At 41.3% G+C, this 18,677-nt stretch overlaps 1 protein-coding gene across 1 annotated transcript; it reads right to left on the reverse strand.

Annotated features, from left to right (window-relative positions):
* Positions 1 to 17,879: 17,879 nt before the first annotated feature.
* LOC142167782 (uncharacterized) lies at positions 17,880 to 18,473 on the reverse strand. Its single transcript, XM_075227658.1, has one exon. It carries the CDS (start codon positions 18,471 to 18,473, stop codon positions 17,880 to 17,882), a length of 594 nt encoding a protein of 197 aa, XP_075083759.1.
* Between the last annotated feature and the right edge of the window lie 204 nt (positions 18,474 to 18,677).

Raw genomic sequence — 18,677 nt, forward strand, 5'->3', positions numbered from 1 at the left:
AGATGGGAAGTATGTCCTAAATGTTCTGTAGCCTCTCGAAGATAGGTATGACGTCAGCATACCGATCCGCAAGACTCTACTAGACACTTGCTCATGACTTGTAGAACCTATGAACCTAGAGCTCTGATACCAACTTGTCACGACCCAAATTCCAACTAGTCGTGATGGCACCTAACCCAACCCGCTAGGTATGCCAATTGACGTTAAACCAATTGCAATAAAATTTATTAAGAGAATAAATGATAATACAACTATTTAACACAAGAATCTTCCCAAGGACTGGTAGTACAATTCATGAACTTCTAAGAATAGAGTTTATAAAGCTGTTATAGATTAAATACATCATCTGTTTGAAAAATACATAAATAGAGTTTTATGAATCTAAGGCTACCATGAACAAAAGGCAGCTAAAACCGAAATGCAGGTACATCTTCAAATCCATCTCCCATCGAACACGGCAGCATCAACAACCAACATATGCACGCAAGGTGCAGAAGTGTAGTATGAGTACAACCAACCCCATGTACTCAATAAGTAACAAATCTAATCTTAGGTTGAAAGTAGTGACGAGCTGGAACAAAGGTCTGTTCCAACACCAATAGCCAACAACAGTTCATAACAACACAACACAAGTAATAAAAGAAGAATCCCAGAAATAAAATGCTCAGCTCGTTCATAGTTCCAGAAAATAGGCATGCTTTTCAAGTTTCTTAGTGAAAACCCAAATCTTTTACCAAAATTTCCGAAAATATGAGTTAGTTTGAAAACTATGATTTTCCCAAAAATACTTTCAACATTAAATAAGATGTTTTATTTTCAGATAGCATGAGGAAAGTACATCTCTATGGCTACATGTCAAGATATAGGTAAAATTATAAATGTCACCAAAACCGGGTAGCAGAAGGAAATGTATCTCTATGCATGTATCTCAAGTACGCATGTCAAATGCAATGCATCTCAGTGATGAACTCGTGTACTCGCACTCTCAAAGTACTCAATCTCACTGTCTCGCATTCTCTCTCACCATGCTTAATACTCAGCACACTCAATCACTCAGCACTGTACAATACCTGTTGCGGGGCGCAGCCAGATCCACATATAGCCATAAGACCTGTTGCGGTGTGCAACCCGATCCATATATATATATATATATACAGGGAAGATCCATCCTAAATATATACATAGCAACCGCCAATCAGTCACTTTGGTATTGTATAACGCCAATCCAGCCCGGGGAAGATGCATCCCTAAATAGAAATGCTTCGGGCAAGATCCATGCCTAGGGAAGATTCATTCCTCAAAATAAATCAAACGCACTCATCCGGTGTGTGTGCAGACTCCGGAGGGGCTCCTTCAGCCCAAACGCTATCATAAATCAGTAAAACCCGTTGTAGCATGCAGCCCGATCCCATAAATGTACTCAATATAAAATACTATGGCGTGCAGCCCGATCCCATAATATCACTCTCACTCAGGTCCTTGGCCTTACTCAGTCATCAATCTCTCCAGTCTCTCCCTCACGGGCTTAAAATGTCATGAAACTAGCCCGAAAATGATGATATGATGTATCAATAAATAAAAATAGAGACTGAGATATGATATGCATATGAATGTGTATGCCTGAGTATGTAAATGCAATGAAAGTAGATAGCTCAACAACAGAAATGACCTCGGTGGGTCTCAACAGAATAAGCATGTAGACTAGACAGGCTTTCTAACATGGATCACAACTTAAGAGCTCATGTACTTAGAAATTTCATGGTTACAGGTAAGGTCAGGTAATTACACAGTACCACAAAAATAGCGGAGTCATAATTCACATGGTGCACGCCCATACGCCCGTCACCTAGCATATGCAACACCTCAATATCAAACACATAACACGTAATTCGGGGTTTCATACCCTCAACACTAAGTTTAGAAGTGTTACTTACCTCGAAGAAGCCAAATCCCAATACCGAGCAAGCCAAGCGATGCTCCAAGAATGCCATCTCGCACGTACCGACCTCCAAACGGCTCAAAACTAGCCAAAAGCAACTCAAATACATCGAATAATGCCAAAGGAAACAAACTCAATCGATAAAGGTCGAATCTTTAATCAAAAACCCAAAATCGGCCAAAAGCCCAACTCGAGCCCGCACCTTGGAACCCAACAAAATTTATAAAATCTGACAACCCATTTAATTACGAGTTCGACCATACTGGTTTCACTCAAATCCGACTCCAAATCGATGTTCAAAACTCAAAAATTCACATTATGAAACTTTAGGCCAAAACCCTCAATTTCCTCTTTGAAAATCATCAACCAAAAGGTAGAATCGAAGATAAATTCATAAAATATAACCAAAACCGAGTAGAGAATACTTACCCCAATTCATATGGTGAAAATTTCTTCAAGAATCACCTCAATCCGAGCTCCATAGCTCCAAAAATGATAAAATGGCCGAAACCCCCAAAATAGAGTACTTTATAATCACTGGGCAAAAATACTCTACGCGGTCGCGGAGCATCACTATGCGATCGCGATAAGAGCAGTGCAAGCACGAAGAAGAACCTTCTGCCCCTAGCTTCTCAACTCACCACTACGCGAACGCGGGCTGAATCATGCGAATGCGACGCCTAATCTCCAGCAAACTACGCAAACGCTAACGCTAACGCTACATGCGAACATGAAGAAGGAATACTCAGTTCCAAATCTTTCCCTTACGCGATCGCATTACTCCTTCCGCGATCGCGGTGAAGAAACTTCTAAGTTCCAGTTCTCCCTTTACGCAATCGCGAAGACTTAATGAGGCACCAGAAAACCAGATTACACCAGCAATCAAACATGAAGGAAAAATGATCCAAAAATAATCCGAAACACGCCCGAGCCCTTTGGGACACCGTCCAAACATACCAACAAGTCCCATAACATAACACGGACCTACTCGAGGCCTCAAAACACACATAACAACATCGAAACGACGAATCATACCTCAAATCACACTTAAATGACTTTCAACTTTCAACTTTTATAACTCGTGCCGAAACATAGCAAATCAACCTAGAATGAACCCAAATTTTGCACACAAGTCCCAAATTATATAACGAAGCTATTCCAACTCCCGGAACCATAATCCGATCCCAATATTCATAAAGTCAACTCTTGGTCAAACTTTAGAACTTTCCAAAACTTTAAATTTCCAATTTTCGCCAATTTGTACCGAAACCCTCTAGAAACATCAAAATGCAAATCCGGGCATACGCCCGAGTCCAAAATCTCCATATGGACCTATCGGAACCATCAAAACTTTGTTCCATGGTCAAGTTCACAAAAAGTCAAACTTGGTCAACTCTTTCAATTTAAAGCTTCCTAATTGAGAATCATTCTTCCAAGTCAGTTCTGAATAACCTGAAAATTAAAACCGACGATTCACATAAGTCATAATACATCATACAGAGCTACTCATACCCGTAAACTACCAAGCGAAGTATAAATGCTCAAAACGACCGGTCAGGTCGTTATAGATATACTACAAGGTAGAACCTTATAGACAAGTGACTGTTACATCACAACATTTCCACAAATTAGCTTCCAAATATTATGGACCCTTCCAGATTGCTAAGAAAGTAGGCCGTGTGTCATACACCCTCTTATTCCCACCATCAGTTAAAATATACCCCGCTGTGCATGTTTCTCTTCTGAAAAAATTCTACTCCCTCCGTTCTAGTTTATGTGAACCTATTTCCTTTTTGGTCCGTTCCAAAAAGAATGACCCCTTTCTAAATTAGGAAATAATTTAGCTTAAATTTTCAATTCTACCCTTAATGAGAAGCTTTTATAACCACACAAATACTCTTGACCCCCTTTTGACTTCGTGCCCTGTCAAAAAAATTAGAATAAATTAGACTTTTTTTATTTTTATTCAAAAAAATCTTTAGAATGGAGGGAGTATGAGTTACCTACACAAGTTACTTACCCATATCAATGACATTGCTAGTTCTCATTGCTCTGAGCCAGAATCTATTCTGCAGAAAAGGATTGTAAAGAAGGGAAATAAGGTTGTTGCTCAGGTTTTGATTAAATGGGCAGGGTTGCCAGCTGATAGTGCTACATGGGGAGTTCTTTAATGCCTTGAAGATTTGGTTCCCTCACTTTGATCCTTGTGGTCAAGGATCTTCTGCAAGAGGGAGTATTGATACACAAAATACACAGTGAGCTCAAGAACAATCCAACGCAGTGCCACGTCAGCTTGGTAGTTAAAAGTTAGTTAGGGGTCAGCTGAAGTTAGTTAGGCAGTTAGAGAAAGCAGTTAGAGGAAATTTTCTTAAGTTGTAATAAACAATAGTCAACTCTCAATTCTTATATATCATTGTAATTCATAGTTACAAATGATAATCAGAACTATTACATTTCTCTCTAACTCTCTCACTTTCTCTCTTTAAACATCTTCTTCTTTACAATTCCATAGCTGAACTTCTCGAGTTCTCTGTAACTGCACTCCTGAACAGCTGTTCGATCCTCGAATTCCTTGTTGAATTCCTGCAATTGAGTTAACAATACCCATGTGGAAAACAAGATAGGAATTCTCTATAATTACTCAAGGGAAAAATTGAGAGGATGTGGTGCAGCTTGGTAGTGCATTTGTTTTGGGTACAAAATGTTTAGCCTTTTCCAAAAGTGATGGCAAGTAATAAAGGAAGATGCTACTGCAGTAAACTACTACTAATAGTATGATAACTTCTAAAAAAATGACCTCTAAAGCCTCCACTATGGCCTTGATCCCTAAGAAGATTGTATCAGTAGAGATGAAGGATTTCCATCTAATTAGCTTTGTGGGAGGAGGGTTATATAAGATCTTCTCCAAGTTATTTGTAAAAGACCGAAGATCAAATAACTAATTTCACCCACCCAAAATGCTTTCATATTAGGTGCATCGATTATTGGTGCCATAGCTGCTCATAGTAACCTAGAGCAGAGATTCAGAAATGGATGTCCTAAACTGTTATGTAACTTAGATTTAGAGAAGCCATGTGATCACGTCAACTAAAATTACTTGTTGAAAGACATGAATTTGGGGGAGAAATAGGAATTTTCTCAAATTATTGATTCCATATCTTATTAATGGTGACTGAAGACTTTGCCAATTAAAAAGGGTTTTAGACAAAGAAATCCTCTATAACTTTTTCTCTTCTACTGGTTAAGCAAGGTTAAATTTAGATCCTTAGTACTGTAAACTAACTGGATATCAGGCTTCACTATGGGCCTGGACAGGACGTACACACATGCTTTATACTGATGATACACTCAACTTTTCTGGGGATACTGAGGTCCAATTGGATCATCTAAGCCTCATTCTAGTAGTGATTGAAGCATTACCTGAGTTGAGCATAAGTCTAGCTAAAAGCCACCTTCTTTCTGTTAATGATGTCCAGAATGTACAAGAATTAGCTAAACTACTGGGTTGTAGTGTTGGCTCATACTTGGGCTATCTCTTAGACACAAGAAAGCATTGCTTTTCCCTTAGACAGTGAATAAAGTCATACCGCCAAAGAAGATGATGGACTTGGTATACATAACAAGTATCTGATATTCAAGTAGCAGTTGATTCAGTCAACATATGTGGGAACTAATGAAAAAGTTAAGGACCAAATACTGTATGCTAAATCCTTTTTCTTTTATTAGGGGTACTGTGTACTTAATCCTTGACACAAAAACATGATATCATAATATAACGTAAGTGTGTCAAACAGCATAGGGAAGTAGTGGAAGATCTTCATACACCAAATTTGGTTCTATGTTGGTATGGGAAAAGCTAAGATTTTGGCATGATGAATGGGAGGAGTCTAAACATTTACGGAGAAATTTCCAGACCTATTCAACTTTGCCATGAATACTGATGAAAACGTTGCATGTCATAAATCAAAATATGGGTGAGCTTTGTCGTCATAGGTGTTGATTCATTACTGCACGAAAGTATGAGCCATGCAAATCTATGTAAAAAATAATTATATGCCAGTCATAGCGGCGGATACAAGATTTCAAAGTCATGGTTGCTCGTCGGAGATAGCAATAATTTAGCTATGGGTGCTCCCTCAATACTTATCAATTTTTTTGACAATTGCCTATATAAATATACTAAATTAGTACTTATCATATTTTGAACAGTTATCTCCCAGAATGAGAAAATAACAATTATGCTATGGAAGCTACCTAACAAAGAAAAATAAATGCAGCATAATTATAAAGCAAAAATACTTCAGCAAACAATGGTTGCAGATACTTTCGAGTATATCAAAGAAACCCAAAATGCAAAGGGATGTTGATAGCAATTACAATTAAAGATTTTAGCTCAGACAAACAGGAAACTCCAAGTAGGATGACTTAGAAGAGAATAGGAAGAGGAAGGAACTAACAAAGCATTAGCCAATCCTGCTTTCAAGATCAGCAAATTGTAAAAGGAAGAAAATGCTGACAAGGCATATTGTTTACCCTCAAAATCGAGTAACAATTGAATTTGTAAGTGGTTTTAAGGATACGTGATCTAACTTGATACAAAACGATAAATCATTTTGCAATTGAAATAAGTAATGGAAAAGTAAATGCAAACCACAAGAGTTGAACGGTCTTAGCCTTGGAAGGTTAGCCACCCTCGAGCCAAAAGCGCTTTTATCGATATCAGAATAGAATAATAAGAACTTTAAAGAGAATAACAATATATTGCTTTGGGATGCGCGTTATAATGTGTCCTGAATAATCAGACCCCTTTATATAGTAGAGGAATCCTACTTTAGGTACAAATTTATAAAAGGTAAAAGATCTCTTGATTCGCTGATTGCCGGTTCCTTACTGATATGTGCCGAGATTCCCGCCGCAATATCCGATCAGTCATGGATATTTCGGTCTTCTGTTAGTTAACTCGACAATGTTTCTCCGAGCACGTTCAAGGCTAAGGTCGACACTGGACTCATTCCTCCTCGAAGGCAGACGTTCCGACCTCGGGTTCTTGCTCGGTGGGACTCGAGGTCGATCTTCAGTCCTTGGCTGGCACGTTCCAAACCCAATCTACCAAGTTGTAGGTGAGGTCGATTTCGACCGTATACAGATATTCCCCTCATTTTTCTGAGAGTAGATGACTAGAAACGACATGAACTTCCGATCCCAACTTTGATATTTTGTGACAAAAATGACAAAACAGTCGAAACGTCTCGTCAGTCAAGTCTTAATGGCATTAAATGCCAGTCAGTTGCTAGCTGGCCACTCCTAGATGTAAACCGTTGCTGGGAAGCTATAAATACCCCCTCTTTAGTTCATTCAAACTTTACTTTCAAACCTTCTTCCCTCATACTTCAGAAATTTCAACGCTTCCAACCTTCTTCCCCCAAAAAGAAACTCCCTCTACCTCGCGGTCGGCTATCGAGAAAACTGTATCGCACACTGTTGTTGAGGAACCGGCACTGGAGCCTCCTCTAAAACTGTTAATTCCTGGGGGGTGCCTGGTCAATGCTGATTTCAAGGTTGAAAAACCTTCTTCTGTACCAGGCCGATGTGAGGCGGTCTCGAGATATATCTGCTCGATCACCGAGGATGTTCTCTCTTAGGTCAAAAAGGATTGCAATTGGGCTGACAAACATGTGGTGGTTCCTGAACCTGACGAAGCCATCACCACCCATGTCGAGGGATTTTTAAGTGTTTATACTTATCCCTTCATGTTGGATCCCTTGGACCCGGTCACCATCGACTTCTGCAAGAGATACGAGGTAACCCTCGGTCAGATTCATCCTTCTTTCTGGAGGAACATAATCCTCCTCCGCTTCTTTGTGAGCAAGATCGAGGGGTTCCCTTTCATGATCGACCACCTTATGCGTTTATACAGTCCCCGACTCTACCGGGGAGGATTAATCAAGTTCGCCCGTCGGGCTAGTAAAGTTGCATTCTCGAGTATCGATGAAGATAAGGATCAAGGATGGCTGGGCCATTTCGTCCGAGTGAGGACCTCAGACTTGATCCCGGATGAGCACATGCCGTTCCCTGAGAAGTGGAACATGAAACATAAGTATATAATTTTTCTTTCAAGGTTTTATTTATCGCCCTTTTCCTTCCTTCTTATCGGTGTTTTGTGACGGTGTAGTTGTTGCCCGGATCCTAAAAGAAGTTCCTTGACTCTAGGAGTGGGTCAAGGGTATTGTATCGCAAAGGCCTTATTCCGAGTGCTCATGGAATGAGCTTTCAAAGAGCCGATGGGAGGCCCGTTCACATGGTGTTCTTCATGGGTAATATTTGGTTTTCCTTATGCAAAATTTTCACTTGCTTTATTCCTTTTTGCAGGTTTATCCAACGACGTCCAAATGAGGCCCCCATCTGGTAGCGATGATGTCTCCACCGAGTCCCCTGCCCCAAGATAGGGTGAAGAGAAGAAAAGAAAAAGGGGCCCGAGTTCTCTAAGTTCGGAGAAGAAAAAGCCAAAGAGAAGGCTGGTGCGTAAGTCCAAAGAAAGCACCAGCGCTCGAGCACCTCCTTCGGGTTCTCTCTATCAGCTGAGGGTTGAATTCAAAGAAGAACAAGAGGAAGAAACCTTCAATCTGGTGGCCCGAGTGTCGACATGACTCGAAGGGCAAAGGGCCTCCGAACCAGAGAGAGACGATGCTGAACTTCATTGAACTAGGGAGGTTGAGGAGGAGGCCGAGACTGAAGCTTCCCGAGACGTGGGCAGTGCACCGAAGGAAGCTCTCGGTGTGATAGAGATTACCGAATCACCTTCATTCACTGAGTCCATGTACAATGAGGCTCAGACGGTGAAAGAATGTCCCATTGAGGGAGTCCCCGGAGCGAACGATCCCTTCCGCAGCTTCTTTGATGGAGTGGATTCTACGGCCACGGAGGGTGTCACCGGATTGGGTGATTTAGAGATGCCGAGGAATAGCCCATCCTCAGGATCAAGTGTGCCTTCCTCGATTCCCAAACTGGTCAAACGATTCCTTGCCCCAAGTGCGGATCCTGGTCGAAAGTGATTTATTACTTTTTCCCTTCTAGAGGACTCCCGGGTCCTCTCTGCCCCCGTAGGGGTAGCTAGTTATCTTCGGTGTCTGGTGATCGAGGATGATCACGACAAGATGAATGAGGTGGATTCACCCTGTCTGTTCAAAGAAGTAAAACATGCGTTAAACCGGGTAACTTTAGATATTCCTCAATGGTTCTCAATTTGTACTTATGCTATTTCGCTGATAACTCTAACATTTTCTCTTTATGTTTGTAGGCCTCGGTTCTTTACCACGAGACTTTCCTCCAATACCGGGATGAGCTGAAACAACTTGAGGTTGAGGTCGAGGTCCGAGGGCTCACTGAGAAGAGATATTCCTACAAACTTCTTAATGAGAAGCGTGAGGGGGAAGATAAGAGCCTCCGAGCTGAGCTAGAGGTGGCTCAGAAGGACCATGCTGATCTAGCCATGCAGGTAAAGATATTTGAGGTTAGAGATGACGAGCTAGGCTCGGTAACTAACGATCGGAATCCGTAGGTCCAACAGAAAATCGACCAAGATGCCCAACTTCGAGTTGAAATGGACATTGTTAAGGCCGAGATCGACGAATGGAGGGGTAGGATGGATCGTTTGGCCTCAGAGAAGGAGGTTGGTCGGGCGCAACTGACTTCGGCTGAGGTCTAGGTTTGAGCAGCAAAGGAAAAGGGCGAGGCGCAGGCCAAAATGGTCGAAGAGCTCCAGTCTCAGCTAAGTTCGGCTGCCTCCAAGCAGAAAATTATGGCCAAGGAACTTGAAACGGCCAAGTCAGTGGCGGTGGTGATTAAAGTCGATGCCGACGAGATGGTTGCCCAATATAAGGCCGATGCTGAGGCGGCCCAGGACTGCTTGAAAGATATCGTTAAAAACAAGAAGCGAAATTCTCGAAGAGAGGCCCTCGAGGAAATCCATGCTCGGGGTTTCGATCTATCATCCGAGATCGAGACCACTAAGGGGCTCGAGGCCGAGGCCTAGAAATTGACCTGCCCCGAAGAAGAAGAAGAAGAAGAAGACTGTGATGGTTCCAATGGAACCGGGGGCGAAGAAGACCAGGCTGTTTAGATGTCTTTGTAAAAAATATTGCTTTTTTTTTGTACTCATGTACTTTTGTATTTTTGTTAGGGCTATTTGGCCTTTGTAAAGATTGTATATAATATAATATATGAGGCTTGTTTTCCCCTTCGACAGTTTATATATTTTGTTTTCCTTTGCTTTATTCTTTATATTTGCAAAGGTTGAAATGCCTTAGCATAAAATAGTTAGGTCATGTCCGGAGGTTCGAACAGGCCTTGCCTTCGACGTTATTTTGTTTAAGGAATCGTGGGGGTTAGACATGATCGAGAACTTTTTTCCTCAAAGTACTTAGGAATTTTTAGATTGTAGTTTGCCTAGGGTAGCCTTTAGAACCAGTTATAAAATTTTTGAAGGCCTTATTTTTGTTACGAGTCTCAGACGTCTCCGAGCCATTTTGGTATGGCCGTAGCCTTTATAGTTCGGGCGTCTCCTAATAGGTCTTGTGTCATCGGGCTTCGATAGCCCGAGACGTCTGAGTTTGTTTTTGAACGATAGTCCCCGATTGGGGTGATCGTTTAAAGCCGTATAAGGCGGACCTTGATACGCTCAAATTACACCTAATTAAATGGTGTAAGGCAGTCGATGTCAAATATAATAACCCAAATAGGTTGGGGTCGAATCCCTCAGGGAATAGGTGCGAAAAGTTTACTTGAATAGTGTGAAACTTGACTTAAGTCGTAATCCTACTCCGTTAGCTTAAAAGAGAGTGTTGTAATTATAAGTTATAGAGAAAATAATTTTATTATGATAATGTAATCAATTTGATTAAGGAAACCAAGGTTGTGTCCCCATCAATGGAATGTAATGCTATTAGTGTTAATATGATATATTCCTAATGGAAGGTCCTTTGATATGCAAATGGTTTCTAAATGACTACCCAATATTTTCCAATAGTTAAGTAGTATTTTCTCTTTATGATTTTCCCAAATATAAAAGTGTTACAATTAAGAACAACCAACTTATGCCAAATAGAACCCACTTATCCCTAAGCTATTCTATTAAACAAGGTTTAAAGCTTTGAGTTTTTGCTATTCAATTCTACCAAACCCTAACCCACTTTTCCAAGTAAAGATAGAATGAAATGGCATTAGTCAATGTTTGCAACCACCAATATTAAATGAAGCATGAGAAATGAATAAATACCAACCAACCATTATATATATATTCAATGGTAAACGCCCATTAACATTATACCCATTTAGGGCCCACAACCTTCGTATTTAAAACTAACTACTCATACTAGAATCCAAGAACAAAGCAATAAATAAAGTCATAAAGCTTACAAAGAGACAAGATTCTCTCTTCGAAAGCTTCCAAAACAATGGTGTATTCAATGCTCTAAATGTAATCTCTTTTTTTGACAAGATGTCCCACAAAAACCCTAGTTATTCTCTTTATAATGGGCTAAAAGTCGGGGTCAAAATATGGCAAAAACACCCTTGCAGATCACATCTGCGATCGCAGAATCACTTTGCGGCCCGCATAATTACAACTCTGTCGCATAATTGAGTGTGCAGTTACCCAGTTGTTCATCGCATATCTGTTATGCTATCCGCACATTGATTTTGCGATCGCAGATGCTACCACAAAATTGCTCTCGCAGAACTCTTCCTTGCACTTATGCGGTCATTATGCGGTCTGCACAAGCGTTATGCAACCGCATAATAGACCGCACACTCCTTTCTCAAAAACGGGGAACAACTGCTTCATTCTGTGGTTGGTATGCGGCCTGCACATCACTTTTGCGGTCGCAAACCTACCACATTTCTGTCTTTCTATGGGTTTTTGTCATCTTTTCTGTGTTCTTGGTTCTTCAAGTCTGGTATGCTGCAAAACACCAAAACTACATAAGAAATAACTTAAAATGCTTTAGAAGCCGAGCAAAAGTCTATGTAATTAGTATAAAAAGCACCGTAATTCTATGGCACATCACACATCCCTAAGACTCTTGCTTGTCCTCATGCAACTAAAACAAAGCCATCCTATCATATACTAATCTATTTCCGACAGATCACAAAACAGCAGTTACTGTAGATGGTGCTGACTGTTAGCTAACAAGCATGTAACTTCTTTTATTCACCCTTCGTGGAAGACAACGATCATTTAGTAATTCGAATAATCAATATGTAAACTTCGAGCCTCAAGCATAATGACAGAATGCTACCCACAACTAGGTATGCATTTGTATCCTACTTCAAGAACCTAACTTCTGCTAAATCTTTCAATTCATGCGTGCTCACAACAAAGAAAATCCCCAACTCAACAAATATGTACATGGGATACAATCAAATACTCTTGCACTCAGAAACAAGGCTAAATGGTACAAGTATCAGTCCATATGCTTGTCGTTATTTTAACTCACTGCTATCTCATGAATAATTGGTGGTAAGAACTTTTCACTAGTTGTAGTGTAGGGTTCGGGACAGGTTGAACAAATATTTGGGAATGTAGTGGATGTACCCTCCTTGAACTCTACATACACTTTGCTTCTTTACCACATAGCACTTATTGGCCTCGAGTTACCGACATAGAACCACCTCAATGCATTTCTTCAGATTTCACAAGATTTCACAATTTTTTTTTATATACAGATGTTTTTCTTTTGTTTTTCCTTTGGAGCTTGAATATCTTCATATACACAACTTTGAGGTTTTTTCTTCTACACGCACTGAGCAACCTTACCAATTTCCAATTAACACTGACACCCCAACTTAGGCTTTTAGCCTCATTCTTAATCGTTCAATCAAGGATGGGTTCAACAGAGGGAATTATTTCACAAAGGGGTAAAGGTTTGTAATGTAGTGGCCAAGTAAAAGGTTGAAGGCTCAACGGGGGTAACTAGGATAATCGATGTACCAGGGAGGTCAATTTGGTCAAACATTAGTTAGCAATCACAAAGAGAGCCTAAGATCATTTCAACACCCAATCATCAACCTGAGAATTGCATTAAGAAACCAACCGGGCAAGTTCTAGACATCACAAGTTAAGCACATGCATTATTTATACAAATCCCCACTCACTCACAATGCATGAACTGTTCGACTCGGCATAATTTTAGCCTTCAAGTGAATACAAGGCAACTCAAAGCTTCATCACATGATATTTGAGATTCTAAGTAAGTACAAAGTCAAAGGGCGAGCCTCGATTTCACAAGAATGACTAACCGTTTATTTACAAAATTAGAAGGGTGCAATTTATTTAACAAAAACTTATCACATGATTGAAGCTAGAACTAAAACACCAAACAAGTCAAAATGTTTTGTGCTACCAAGGGTTCTACTTCATTGTTATATACAAATCTACACTATTAAGGCAAAGAGTTTATATACAAGTTTCAAAAATTTTGACTACCCCACCCCCAAATTAAGAGCATGCATTGTCCCCAATGCATTGAGAAAGTAAGAGCAAAGTTTAGGGACTTCTCGGGGCACACTAGGCGCTTGGAGGGGATGGAAAATCTGAGGCAGCTGTGGGGTCGAAGGCTGACACTGTGGAAACAATGGGTGGAACCTCTGACTATGTAGTGGTGTCTGAGACCAGAATAGGAAGCTCTGCTTGCTGCGAAGCTGGGTCATGGACCTGGGAGCTACTAGCCTCACCCAGTGATGGTTGCGTGGTCGTGGGAGTGGCTTTGGCGACCATGTCTACAAGGGAATGTGCAATGGCTGTCTGCACATCTGCTTCCTCCTCACCCAGTGTATCTGTAAAGACAATGATTTGTTTGCATCTGTTGTCCCGCTGATGATCATCCTCCTCAAGAAATCCCTCCTATTCAGTTTCCTCCTCATCAGTTTTCCCCTCAGACCCTCCAAATTCCTCTTTTGAATGAGTATCAATGTGCACAACGGAGTCTGGAGCTTGTGAAGCCTCAGTACCATGGGCCACCAAAGCTGACATGAGGTTTGTGAAATCAAGGTCAAGGCTCGGAATGTGGGAGGTACCGGTGCCCTGCTCCCCTTCCTCTGGAAGAAGGGAGGTCAAATCAAACTCCAGGTTCTGCATCTTGTGTAGCTCTGACTTCATCTCAACTACATCCTTTTTGAGTTGAGGCATATCTCCAATTTCACCTTGCTCGACCCTCTCAAGGAGCACTTCAAAGTGCTTGAGATAAGATTGATGCAGTTTTTGAAGAACACTCACTGAAGTTTGGATAGGAGCCAGTGTTTGCCGGATGAGAGCTGGAACTTCTTTTGTCAATCTGTCTATTTTGGCATTGGTATGTTGTGCCAGTAGATCAAGCTTTGAGAGTGCAATCAATGAGGCAGGTGGTTGCGAAATGGCTGGTCTGAGAATGGATGTGGAGGTGGCTGGTGCGGAATGAGTGTCAGGTACTGATTAAGCAACATGTGTTGCTGAGGCTGGAGGAGGAGTGAGCGAAGGCTCTGGTGGATTTTCTATCACTTTTTCTGCAGCATCATTGATCCGGGCGATGTCAATATCTTGAACAACTTTTTCGATGCGGTCATGTTTGGGGATAGAAGGAACTTTCCCAGCTTTACACAAAGCATGGATCAAGCATGGGAAGGGGAGCGATGTTTCTTTCTAGTTAGCCCGGATCCCAATCTCACATAATATAATTTCTCCCACATCAACTTTGATACCCAACATGATGCATGCAATGAGGATTGCCTTCTCGATACTTATGTCGGATTCATTTATTAAGGACATTAGACGAGAGCAAACCAAACTGAGCCAATACCGGCATTCTTTGGTGAGATCCCTCTTGAGAATCTTCTAGCGCAGAGTGATCAAGTATGGAGTTCCCTTGGCTATGACAGAGGCAACCCAAGCATGCGTGGATTCCTTATTAGCAATCTTTGCATCATATTCGGCCGTGCCTGGCCCCCAATCCTCAAAATATATATCATTGATCGACGAGGCATCACAGAGTAATTGAACCTCTCGAACTAGGACAGATTGCAAGAATCTATGGTTTCGCTTCTGTTCAGCTTTCCTAGAGGCAGCATATGCAACATAGAATTCCCGAACGAGCGTCTCGTTGTACTCCCCCAGAACCTGAGTGAAGAACTCCCATTTCCTCTTGTTAATATTTTCTAGCACATGAGGGTAGTGTTTTTTTAAACCGTTCAAGCTTAGCTCCTACTCTTCAAGGATTTTTCTCTTTGCTAAGCCATCTCTGTACAGGTTTCAAGAGCCGGAAACCCCAAACCTGAGATCTTCACCACTTTTTTGGCGTGCTTCAGCATGGAGGTCAACGGGTGGCATAAGATCAGTATGTGCCTCCTCCTATTCAGACTAGGAGGAGTGCTCAGATATAATTTTGGTTGTGTCAGGCCGTGTGAATTTGGATTGCTGTGCTTGTTGGCTCAGAGCAACAACCATTTTCTTTCCTCAAGCGGGAGGTTGTCGCGATGCTAGGAATTTCTTGGGTGCCATTCTTGTCAATTAATGAATGAGTGAGTATGTGATATGGCATGGGCAACATATTGAGAACAAATAAAAGTATCAAGAAGTTTTTGCGATCAGTTATGCGATCGCATAACAACTCTACGAACCGCAAAACCTGTCGCATAATACATCCCTCAGAAGTAAAGCAAGTTATGCAGTTCGCAGAAGTGGCCGCAAAACAACTTATGCGACTACAGATTGGTCACGTTTTGTTCTTCAGATTTAGCATTTTATCTGCCTCAGTCTGCGACCATTTTGAGGTCCGCAAAACTTTTCTGATCCAACTGTACATGTCCTTTTTACAAAACTACCTAGGGCACAAAATACGATGACTTTGCGGACTGCATAAGATCATCGTCCTTAGTCAAAAAAGTCTTCCCACTCAGTCTCAAATACAGAGTTTTCTAGTAGCTACACTCAGTCATTGCATACCTATTAAGATGAAATGTAAGAAAAAATGCTACAACTTTCCAACCCATGTTCTTATACTCCTACTCTGTAGATTAAATTTCCAAATTCCAGTTTACCCACAGCATAAATGTTTCCCGCAGCAATGATTTTCAGCTCAATCACGCACACATGAACACCCATAGCAAAGGATTGAGAAGAAGGGGGAGGGGAATGAAAGCACATGGTATTCTTCAATTTGATCAAGCAAGAGAAAGGGTAGAATTGTACATACCAGATAGCAGGGGGTTTGAAGATTTCGGTCTAAAGCACGAACCAGTTGAGCCCTTCCTCTTTAATTCCTTTTTCTTTTTGTGATTTTGTGTTGTTGTTTCAATATTTTTGGTCTTTTTTTTTCTTTTATTTTGTGTTATGCGGTGCTCATATGTGTGGGAGTGTAAATGAATGATGGAAATGCGGAGTGAGGGATTTAGGGTTTTAATACTTAGAAGGTTCGCGGTGAGAAAGTGCATCGCATAACACATTATGCGGTTGCATATGTGTTATGCGATGAGATAGTGACTGAGTGAGGCAAACCAGCTTTACGATCGGTTCTGCGGTCGTATAATCATTATGTGGGCCATTGAAAGCAAAATCTCACCGCATTTTTGAAGGCCCAGATTGCATTTTCTTCTGATTGTGTTTGCGATCATTTTGCGGTCCGCATATCCATTATGCGACCGCATATGTTGCCGCAGACCATAGGGCTTGCTTTCCTTCATTTTCCTTTGCACTTGCACCCTGTTTTATTGTTTTTTGGGTTACCTGCATTTTAACACACACGTCAAACCGCTCAACATTAACAACTAAACTTACATAAATTAAAATCTAACCAAAAAGTGTTACCACACATGGGTTGCCTTCCAAGAAGCGCTTGATGTAACGTCGCGACACGACTATGTTGTCCCCAGTTTGGCTAATCAGGGGTGAGGGCTAGTGTAAGACTATCCTTGAGTGCGAATTGTTCTACCAAGTGCCTTTCCCCTTTGGTTCTGAGGTAATGATTGAACCTTTGGCCATTTACTTTGAAAGTTCGAGCCCGTCCTCAGACTCCAATTCAATAGCGCCATAGGGAGACACATTCACAACTTTGAACGGGCCAGACCATTTGGATTTGAGTTTGCCCGGAAATAACTTAAGTCTTGAGTTAAAGAGTAAGGCCAAGTCACCGGATTTGAATTCCCGCTTCAAAATCTTCTTGTCGTGAAGAAACTTCATTCTTTCTTTATACATGGTTGCACTCTCACAGGCATGAAGATGGAATTCTTCCATCTCGTTGAGTTGTGTCATTCTTAGATTAGTAGCTTCGACCCAGTCAAGATTTAACTTTTTCAATGCCCACATAGCTTTGTGTTCAAGCTCCACTGGCAAGTGACACGCCTTACTAAAAAACAACCGGTATAGTGAGGTGTCAATGGGAGTCTTAAATGTTGTGGGATATGCCCACAATGCATCATCTAGCTTCCTTGGCCAGTTGGTCCTGTTTGCATTAACAATTTTTGCTAGGATGTTTTTGATATCCCTGTTGGAGACTTCAACCTGGCCACTTGACTGAGGATGATAAGGGGTGGCCACATTGTGTTGAACTCCATATTTTTCGAGCAGCCCGACGAAAGTCTTGTTGCAAAAGTGAGAACCACCATCACTGAGGATGGCCCTTGGGGTTCCAAACTGCGTGAATATGTTCTTCAAGAAAGCGGTTACACTCCTTGCCTCATTATTAGGCAACGCGATTGCCTCGACCCATTTGGAGACATAATCTACTGCTACCAAGATATATGCCATGCCGTAAGAGCTTACGAAGGGACTCATGAAATCTATTCCCCGCACATCGAAGATCTCGACCTTCATCACAAAGTTTATAGGCATCTCATGTCTTCTAGATATTGACCTTTGTCTTTGACATTGATCACATGCCTTGACCATTTGGTTTGCGTCTTGGTAGATCGATGGTTAATAATAGCCACATTCAAGAACTTTCGCCGCAATACGGTTTCCACCATGATGGCCCACAACTGGGGAGTCATGACATGCTTTGACAATTTGCATTACCTCATCTTTCAGAACACAATGCCGAATGATGTTGTCAGCGCAAATCTGAAATAGAAAGGGTTCCTCCCAATAGTATTGCCTACACTCCCGCAAGAACATTTTCTTTTGATAAGCTTCCAATCCATCGGGGATAAGGTCACTAACCAAGAAGTTAGCGATGTCGGCATACCAAGGAGTGAAGGTTCTAGACAAAGCCAATATGTGCTCATCTGGAAAGACATCATTAATTTCAAGATCTTTTGGTCTGCCTACCTCTGCAAGCCTAGATAAGTAGTTCGCAACTTGATTATCTGTTCCTTTCTGATCTTTGACTTCGAAGTCAAACTCTTGTAACAAAAGAAACCACATAATCAATCTTGGTTTAGCATCCTTCTTCACCATAAGATAGCGAAGAGCAGCATGATCGGTGTAGACTATCACTTTGGACCCCAACAAATAGGCCCGGAATTTTTCAAAAGCATAGACAATGGCAAGCAGTTCTTGCTCCATCACCATGTAATTTATTTATGCGCCATTGAGTGTCTTGCTTGCATAGTAAACATGATGAAAGATCTTGTTATGCCGTTGACCAAGTACCACCCCAATAGCTACACCACTGGCATCACACATGAGTTCAAATGGAAAGTACCAATCCGGTGTGACAATAATAGGTACCGTGGTGAGCCTCGTTTTCAGTTCCTTAAAAGCTTTGAGGCACTT

The sequence above is a fragment of the Nicotiana tabacum genome, chromosome 2 (assembly GCF_000715075.1).
Source record: "Nicotiana tabacum cultivar K326 chromosome 2, ASM71507v2, whole genome shotgun sequence".
Taxonomy (NCBI): Eukaryota; Viridiplantae; Streptophyta; class Magnoliopsida; order Solanales; family Solanaceae; genus Nicotiana; species Nicotiana tabacum.